Raw genomic sequence first — 9,824 nt, 5'->3', positions numbered from 1 at the left:
TCGTAAAAAATGGCTTCAAGATGTTCTGCATTAGTGAGAGAGGAGCCAGTAGCAGCAAGCATATCTACAATCTTCTTGATGTCAAGAAGATATGTAGATATGGATCGATCATGCTTAGGAGCCTTCAATTGCGTCTTTAATTTGATGATTTTGGCACGGGTCTGAGAGGCATAATAAACCTGTAATTTCCCCCAAATTTGTGATGCAGAGCATAACCCTACCATTTTGGTGAAGATTGGTGTGGTCATGGAACCAAGAAGCCACGTAACCAGAAGATGGTCTTGTTGTTGATAAACCAGAAACGCGAGATTAACCTTTTTGGCTGTAGTATCGTCGATGATGAGAAAACGCGGCGGAGGAGAAGCAGATCCGTCAAGAAAATGAAAAAGTTGAAGTCCACTGACATGAGCAAGAATTTTTTGTTGCCATATGAGATAGTTATCGTCGTCGAGTTTTAAAAAGAGAGGAACCAGAAAAGTATGTAGTTGTGTGGAGGAAGAAGAAGAAGAGGGCATGGAGGTTTGAGAAGTGGCAGCGGAAGAAAATGTTACAGACATGGTGATGAGGACGATAACAGAGGAAGGAAAAGAGAGGTAGAGGAAAAAAAATCAATGCTCTTGATACCATGTAAGGATAAGAGAATGAGTGCTCATACATAGAAGATCAAAGAAGATTATTATTCAAAAGTATTTACAAAGAGGAGATAAAACAGAATATATAAAAGAGAGAAAGACCCACTAAAACAAACTAATACCTCTATTAACAAACTAACAACGCTGAATATGTTGGGTAAAAAAAGGTACTAACTAAGCTACCCTTGTAATCTTAAGTGTCATCAATTACATGATACTTGTGCATTATATTATGAATAAAAGAACCAAGATTTAGTCAGAGGCAAAGGCAACCCTTCTGTTAGTTCATGTAAACCAACTCTTCATCTTTGCATTCCCTGATTGCGATTTCCATTTTGTCCTGGGAAGTAGAGGGCAACACATCACAACAGTGCCTTCTTGGAGCAAGCAACTGAATACAACAGAAAAGTTTGTGAGTACTGTTAGCAATGTGAAGTCACGTTCCTAAAAGTAATATCCCTGAGGGAATACTGTTATCTAACATAATAGTTACCTGTTTGATGTCAAGGTCTAACTTTTCTGTGACCACTTTGATCACTTCCAGTTTCATCGGTGACACGGCATCGTTTGAGCAATTCTGAAAAGATTTCTTGTAACTGCTTAGGGTGCCATCCTTGCCAGATGAGACACTGTCTAGAAAGAAAACGGTGGATCTTTTACAAGGGTCGTTGTGAAGTTCTCTTGTGTTGAAAGTGTATGTTTTTGCCAACATGCTTCCCTTCTTCCACTGCTTGAATGTCTCTTGCACCTTTAGAACATCTGGCAAAAGCATATGGTTTGGGAAAACCTGAACAGCATAGCCCCATGACACTGAAACTGTCCATGAAAACCATTTGTCATAGCAAATTACTTGTTGCAGCATCCTCTGGGAATCAACATTTACAGCTTCAAATAAATGCTTCAGAGCTTTTATAGTTGTCATATTTGGAAAGATTGGATCAGTGTAATCAGGATGATGCAGGGACAACAAAGGAGTCAAAGGATGTGCCGCCAATAAACCAAAGGTATTCCCCTTCAAATCTACCTGATACAATTTTACAATCACAAAGTTCATTCATCTTATTATATAACATACTATTCAACCAAAAAGCAAGAGTTTAATTGTAATGAAGTGTCAACATAAAAATATTTATGGTGTCACGATAAATAATCTTTTATATAAATTTTAGATGGTTCTTACAAAAATTAATAAACTTGTCATACATCACAATGTACAGTTTGATGATAATATATAAAAAACCTTTGAACTGTTTAGTGTATTCTAGTTAAAATCAAAACATAATCATTCACTATGAACTAATAAGGCTGACCAAAAGCAACAAAATCAATGACCACAAATTTGTAGCATTCCAAAAGTTAAAATTTTTGTTACCTGGTGAAAACCGGATTCATGTGTTAATCCTACCCCAAGTTCTGCCAAGCAAGAGTACACCCTTCCATCACTTCCATAGAGATGAGGGTACCTTTGTATACATGAATCAAAAACCTTGGCCAGAACCTTTGCCAAAGAGGAGCTGATAGCAAAACCTGCCCCACCAAAAGCCATTCCGAAACCAAACACCCTGTTCTGCTCATAAACCTCAGAGTGTGCACCAATGTAGTACCAAAGCTCGTGATCATATTTGGAAAGAGTCTTCACCACATTCTCCGGGAAGAAAACTGTATCATCGTCTCCAAAAACGAACCACCTCACGTCGGAATCATTGTTCATTGCCACGGTCTCTGCAACAACACGTGCAACGCGTATTGCCGAGCGAAGTCCACCCCTGTGTGTGAAACGAAACCTTGAAGTGTTTTGAGAGACACAAAGAGGAGGAAGAGAAGTATCATTGCTAACATGTTTTTCATCTGGGAGGCTGTCCATGAACACGCACCCCTTCATTGCTTTGCCGGTGGTGCTGTTGATGTTGTTCCACCACAGCTTCACGTATTCCTTCCTCTTGCCCCATGAACTCTTGCTTGAAGCGATTCCAAACACAAGGTGATCAAGAGTGGTAGGTATGGAGACATCTTGTGATGTCTTGTTCACATGTACTACCTTGGATGTCCCCAATAGTAGCACTGACACGATGAGATAAAGGGCGCAGAATGAAGAAGAGACTATGATGAAATTAACCAGAGACTGAGCCTTGGTGGGTTTGTGAAAAAGCTGCATGTTAACAAGAATGGATCTAGTTCTGTTCTGAATTATCGGTTTAATTCTTGAACAGGTTGATCTGCTGCATGTGAGAAGGGGTTTGAGACGTGTTCTGATGTGTGTGTGTGTGTATGTGTATGTAACTTTGGCGAAAATCCACCGCGATCCACGGCGTAAGAATGCTGATTGTTTTGACGATTTTAAGTCAGTTAATGTTCCATGTGTAAATTTGGGTAGGTACGTTAGACCAATTAGATTCGCACGGTTGGCTTGTGTGGATGGTTATTGGATTTAAGTGGTTGAATTAATTTGCATTGACTATGCAGAAGATGATGGAAAAAGGTGTTGGCGGGTTTGAAGAGTTAGGCCACCTAAGCTCTTATTCTTCCACGTCAACTTCTTTGTTATACCAACGCTTCTATCCGTCACATGAAAATCATTAGGAGAACTCTATGGTTCACGTTAGTTGTACAATTTAGGCATGAAACCACGATTCTAGCATGGTCTTAAGCATTTACGCTTACGTTTTGCCTTTCTACCTGATTCTGCGTTTTTCGCTTTTGCTTTTCCGTTTTGCTCCTTCATAATGAAGCCTATACAAGTTACAACTCACAGAAACTCTTATTTGTCCTACATCCGTTTCCGTTTTAGAGCATTCATGTAGGATCACGCATAAATAGTATTAATTGTAGATTACATGCCAAATTATATTCTGTGTACTACCTCCTGGAATAAACAATAAATTAAAAAAAAAAAGAATACCTTGTTGCAAGGATTTGGTATTTCTATTTATACAAAACGGGTAAAAAAGGTTAGTTTGTAAGTTGTTGCGAGATGCCGCGAATGGGACGGCGTGGAACTTTGGAAGCCCTCGTTATTGGGAAATAAAGTAAAACTTTATAATCGAGATTTCCTGCTTTAGGCACAAATGTAAAATAAATGCATTCATATCTTCTATGCATAAAAAAAATAATCATTTGAGTTAAAATATTTCTATACGTACTTCTAACAGTTTGTAATGTTTATACGCAGTGCAGGTGGCAAATAATTTGGAAGAATTTAATTTACAAAACTTTCAGACGTGGTCCTTGTGGTGATCACATTTTAAATTAAAATTGGACCCTTCACTGAGGTTACCTCACTCCAAATACCAGGAGAGACTACCTGGAATTTTGGATATGAGAAGTGGATAAAACATGTAATGTTACTACGTGTGGGGTTTGATAACTTCTCCAGTAAACCAAAAACCTGCCTGTGAGGGGTTTGATCACCGGTGAGGTGAGACCTTTATGAGCTTTGATAATTTTTCTTCAACAATGAGGACAGGGATCTTTCTCTACTGCAAAGAGAAATCAGGAAAGGCATAGTATAATTAGAATGTTTATCAGAAAATGTAAAGTTTGTGGCACACCACTAGCTGTCCCGTGTTCAATAAGTAATAAAACTAAGAACTAAAGAACATTTGGGTGGTGGGGGGGAGACACTATTTACCTTGCCTTCAACTTTCAGAAATAGAAAAGAATCAGGTTCCGCATTTGCACTTAAAAAAATGTATAAGATCAACCAAAAAGAAGCCGCATCTGCCTTATATCACCTACAACACGGACATTCATCCTCATGAAATTTCCAAAGCTTTGAAAGGAGGTCACTCCCGTAAACAGTGCTATGATTGCATGGAGATCAGTTCGTCGATTTTACACTGTCTAATATGAAGATTGGTTGTATCATTAGTAGATGGTGGTACGACGTTGCAGCACTGACGACGGGGGGGATTCATCTGTGATAAGACCCAATAAAGCAACATAAAGTTTAATAACTAGAATAAGAATACAGACAGACAGACCAAAAAGGAAAAATAATCACAAATTTGAAATAACCATTTCTAATTGACTCAACAAAACCTGTTCATCATTAAGCTCCAGCTTCCCTGAAAAAACTATGATCTGCTCGACCTGTGAAACATTGGATTCAAAGCAGTTGGCAGCAAAATATCTACTGTAATGGCTCCAAATGCCCCTTTTATCAGATGTAACACTTTTAAAGAAATATACAGTAGGCATTTTACAAGGATACGGTCTGGTGTTAAACATGAAATTAGCATTGGCTTTACTACCCCTCCATGGAACAAAAGTTCTCTGCACTGAAAGGAGGTCAGGTAGAAGTTCATTTCCTTGATAAACCTGGATAGCAAAACCCCAAGAAACCGAGAAAGTCAAAGAATTTGATTGATCATAGCAGACAGTTTGCTGCAGGATCCTGGCAGGATCTACATTTGCAGCGGCAACAAGATGTTCCATAGCCTGTACTCTGTCCATGTTGGGAAATATGGGCGCCAAGACATCCAAGTGATGAAGGGACAACAAAGGAGATAATGGATGCGCAGCTAGGATCCCAAACAAATTCCCCCGCATGTCTAACTGGTGTAAGAAAACGACTAAATAATAATTCCGAAGAGGCTATCATTATACTTTTACAAGTTTTAGCCCTGAATCAGAAGATAAAAGAATGTTCCTGAACTATAGAATTCAAGAAGCCTAAGCGCAATCCAGCATAAGTATCAAACTTAAGACCTAGACAACATACTCATGCTATGCCTATGATGTTTGTTTGAAATGCCAAAGAATTTAACAAGATAAAATCTCAAACCAAATTATTGGATTTATCATGCCGTGAGACCAATGTACGCTTTAAAACTTCAGCAACAAAATAGATGGTGGTAAGCAATGCACACAACCATTGAATGCAGCCAGCAAAATAGAAAATTATGCACATTATCATTTTCCTGTTCGTAATTGCTTTTATCTATAGACAACCTTGATACAAAACTGTTTTTTGTTTTTTATCAGCAATGAATAAATAAAATTAAAGGGAATACTTCAGGGGTATCCCAACCCATATACAGTAACCACAAGTGGACTTCCTATATCATCCACAAAAGAAACTCTCCTTTATGGTTGGAGCAGAACAACCATAAAGTGAGAAAAACATACCAAAAAATATAACCAACAAGTTACCTCAAAGCAACATTCAACTTTACCGAAACGCCCAGAACCGAGGCCACCTACATTCACCTCGCCACGCGACAAGTTACCCATGCAGGGAATAACTCGCCATGTAGCTTACTTTGGTGAGCACTAAGTGCCACGACGAGCACAATCTCTGCAAAATCGCCTGCCGCCAATGCTACTCGCCATGTATGCTCTGACCTAAGGAAACCCCGCTCTCGACGAGGATCCACTCGGGAAATCCCCTCGTCGACGGGCGAGCTGTTCCCTTCATCTCATTGCTCATGTTGAGGTTTAACAGACATCTTTATTGAACCAACACATCTGGACTTTCTCACCTAAATCTCCAACAGCTTCAAATAAGCTTTCTGGAGAACCCAGCGATGTGTCTACCTCGGCGATTTCCAGTTATATGATCTTCTGTTCTTCGGATACGGCAATGATGCACAACTTCAGCGACCACCGACTACGCACGCATGGAGATCGCCGCTTCATCGACCAGCGATCATGTTGACCTTTGCATAACTTCGGCGACCACCGACTACACACATATGGAGAACGCCGCTTCATCGACCGGCGATCATGTTGACCTTTGCATAACTTCGACGACCACCGACTACACACGCATGGAGAACGCCGCTTCCTCGACCGGCGATCATGTTGGCATTTGCATAACTTCGGCGACCATCGACTAGGCACGCATGGAGAACGCCACTTCAATCGATCGGCGATCATGTTGGCTTTTGCAACTTCACGCATGGAGAACGCCGTTCATCGACCGGCGATCATGTTGGCCTTTGCATACCTGCTGATATGACTTTACCACTGTAATGTCACCTTCCATCCCAACAAAAGTTATCTCTTCCGTCTGCAGACCTTACTTATAACTATTAATGCATATCAAAGGGTTTAGAATCCAGTCTACAAAGGAGTAATTGAAAGAATGCACCTTATGCTTCATCCAAAGCCAAGATTTGAGTTGAGCCCTTTGTAGAATCTCTTCTGCGTCAACTACACCTTGCTTGAAGACAATTAAATTTCTTTGATCCCAGATGCCTCTTATAATATTAACCCAGACTCCTTTCCAAACCAGGTTTTGCTTAGAATTAGCTTGATTCAAAACAAAACTTTCGAAGTGCACCTTTATATCATTGTGTTGGACAGAAGATATTCCTATCCATCTGAAGCACAAGGTCCAAATACGTTGTGCATGTTTACACTCCATGAACAGGTGTTGGCATGTCTCATCATCTACCTGACAAAGGGGGCATAGCATTGTACTTATCAGAACCCCTCTTCTATTCAAACTTTGCCTTGTTGGGATTCTGCCCAGCAATACTCTCCAGGCAGTTGTCGTTGCATTCGGGAATGCCTTTGCCTTCCAAAGATGTTTAAACACCTCCTGTTGAGAGTCTATGTCTGGCTTTACCAGACATTCATAAGCAGATTTCACAGTGTACGTCCCCGACTCCTCCTTCCCCCATACCTGAACATCCATGTTGTTCTTCTTCAAAACAACCCTGGATAACACCGAGGTGAGCCCTGCCTCCATCAGAGATTCCCATTCAAACCTGGTTCTCCTCCACCTAAGACACCATCTCCACTCTGATTCCACCCAATCACCAACCTCTCCCACTGTGTGCCCCTAGTTTAAAGACAGAGAGAACAATCTTGGAAATAGAGTTTTGAGATCTGAGTTTCCTACCCAAACATCTACCCAAAATTTTGCTTTATCTCCACCTCCTAGTTCCCACCTTATTTCTTCTTGGAACCATCCTCCTCTTCCTCCCTCTCCACACACCTTTGCAAGGTCTCTCTACCACCACGACTGGAGCCTGACTGGTGTATTGAGATTATCGGACATTAATCCATATTTTGAGTTCAAAAGTTCCTTCCATCTACCACTCTCTTGTGATGAGCACCTCCATCTCCATTTAGCTAGAAGTGCACGGTTGAACATACGTATGTCTCTAATTCCCAGTCCTCCCTCTCTCTAGGTCTACATACATCCTTCCATCCTACCCACGCAATTGGCTTATTCTCTTTCCCCCATCCCCACAAGAATCTCTGTTGAATACTAATGATGCTTTTACACACTGTTTCCGGTGCTCTGTAGAGTGATAGATAGTATAAGGGAATGGCCGATATGACTGAGTTAATAAGACATATTCTTCCTGCCATGGATAAGAATCTCCCTTTCCACACGCTGAGTCTTGCTTTTAGCTTTGTTATGACCGGCTCCCAGAAAAGTTTCTTCCTTGGGTTTCCTCCTACTTCAAGACCCAGATACTTAAAAGGTACCACCATTTGAGTGCAGTTCAAGGTCTTAGAGTAGACTACCACTTCATTACTTAATACATTGATACCTGCTAGTTTTGACTTGTGGAAGTTTATTTTCAGACCTGACGCTAGCTCGAACCCCCTCAAGATAGCCTTCAGGGTTACCACATTACTAAAGGTACTTTCACACAGAAAAAGAGTATCATCTGCATACTGGAGAATGCACACCTCTAGCTCATTCTTGCCTATCTTGAGGCCTGTTAGAAGTTTGTTCTGCATAGCTTGTCTCACTAGCCCAGACAGTCCTTCTGCAACTACTAGGAAAAGGAAAGGTGCAAGGGGGTCACCTTGTCTCAACCCCCTTGAAGGCTTAAATTCCTCCGTCGGACACCCATTGACTAGCACTGATACTGTGGCGGATTCCAAGCAACCTCGGATCCACACGATCCACTTATTGTTAAAACCCATCCTATGAAGAATATCATAGAGAAAGTCCCACCTTACCGAGTCATATGCTTTCTCAAAGTCCAGTTTTAGACATAACCCGCTTCTCCCCTTCCTCTTAAGTTCCTCTATCACTTCATTAGCCATAAGCACGCTATCCAGAATCCCTCTGCCCTTTAAGAAAGCGGATTGGCTTTCGTCAATAACAGAGGGCAACACCTTCTTCAATCTTCCTGCCAGTACCTTCGAGATGATTTTGTATATGGCTCCTACCAGTGAGATGGGTCGATACTGTTCAAGCTTTATAGGGTCTCTAACTTTCGGGACAAGAGCAATGAAGGATGCATTACACCCCTTTGGGAGACTCCCAGTCTCATGGAATAAAGACAGCGCTCCCACAATATCATCTTTTATAGTCTCCCAACTGTGCTTAAGAAAATTGAAATTGAATCCATCTGGTCCTGGGCTCTTTGAGCCTTCACATTGCCACACAGCATCCCTAATCTCTTCCTCAGTGAAATTGGCAAGAAGGCTGTCATTTTCAGACACATTAATAGTCTTAAAATCAACTCCGTCCAGTCTTACCCCAAGGTCCTTTGTTGCTTTGAACCTTGCCTCGAAAAGGTTCTTCGCCTCTAGACGCACTGTACTTGGCTCCTCACACCATTGATCCCCCACTGTAACACCCTTCACTTCATTCATGATTCTTCGCCACCTCACAAATGAGTGAAAGTACCTAGTACAGGAGTCCCCAAACTTGAACCAGTTTGCTCTAGCCTTTTGACAGATAAAGGACTCCATCTTAATTTCATTCTCTTTTAGTCTACTTGTCAACTCCATCCTTTTCCGCCTCTCAAAATCCACTAAGCCCCCTTCGCAATCTAAGCAGTTGAGTGCCTCTATTTCCTGCAGAATCTTCCTCTTGGTAGTATCAAGGTTACCAAACACGTCCTTATTCCATGATTTGAGATCAGACTTAAGAAGCTTCAACTTTTCCTTTAGCCTTACTATCTCGTTTCCTTGGACTAAGTAGGACTGCCACTTATCCTTTACCATCTTGTTAAAGTCCCTTTCCATGTTCCAAGCATCAATTGTTCTGAAAGGTTTAGGGCCCCAATCCTTCTCCACTGACTTTACTACAATCGCACAATGATATGACACTTCCCTCCTTAAGACATACTGTTTACTCATAGGCTATAATCGAAGCCACTCTTCAGAGACAAGCACTCTGTCAATTCTACTCTTTGCTGAGCCATCATGTTTGAACCACGTGAATTTCTTTCCTACAATAGGCAACTCCATCAGTAAGTTAGAGTCAATGAAGGA

The 9,824-nt window shown here is 41.1% G+C and overlaps 1 protein-coding gene across 1 annotated transcript; it reads right to left on the bottom strand.

Annotated features, from left to right (window-relative positions):
* Positions 1–658: 658 nt before the first annotated feature.
* On the bottom strand, positions 659–3,138 carry LOC137818009 (uncharacterized). Its single transcript, XM_068621234.2, has 3 exons — positions 2,005–3,138; positions 1,126–1,656; positions 659–1,023 (listed from the first exon to the last, which is right to left on the bottom strand). The coding sequence occupies exons 1-3, from the start codon at positions 2,785–2,787 to the stop codon at positions 913–915; spliced, it is 1,425 nt and encodes a 474-aa protein (XP_068477335.1). The 5' UTR covers positions 2,788–3,138; the 3' UTR covers positions 659–912.
* Positions 3,139–9,824: the final 6,686 nt, after the last annotated feature.

The sequence above is a fragment of the Phaseolus vulgaris genome, chromosome 11 (genome assembly GCF_051622355.1).
Source record: "Phaseolus vulgaris cultivar YP4 chromosome 11, ASM5162235v1, whole genome shotgun sequence".
Lineage (NCBI taxonomy): Eukaryota > Viridiplantae > Streptophyta > Magnoliopsida > Fabales > Fabaceae > Phaseolus > Phaseolus vulgaris.
This window is presented reverse-complemented; position numbering and strand designations above follow the sequence as displayed.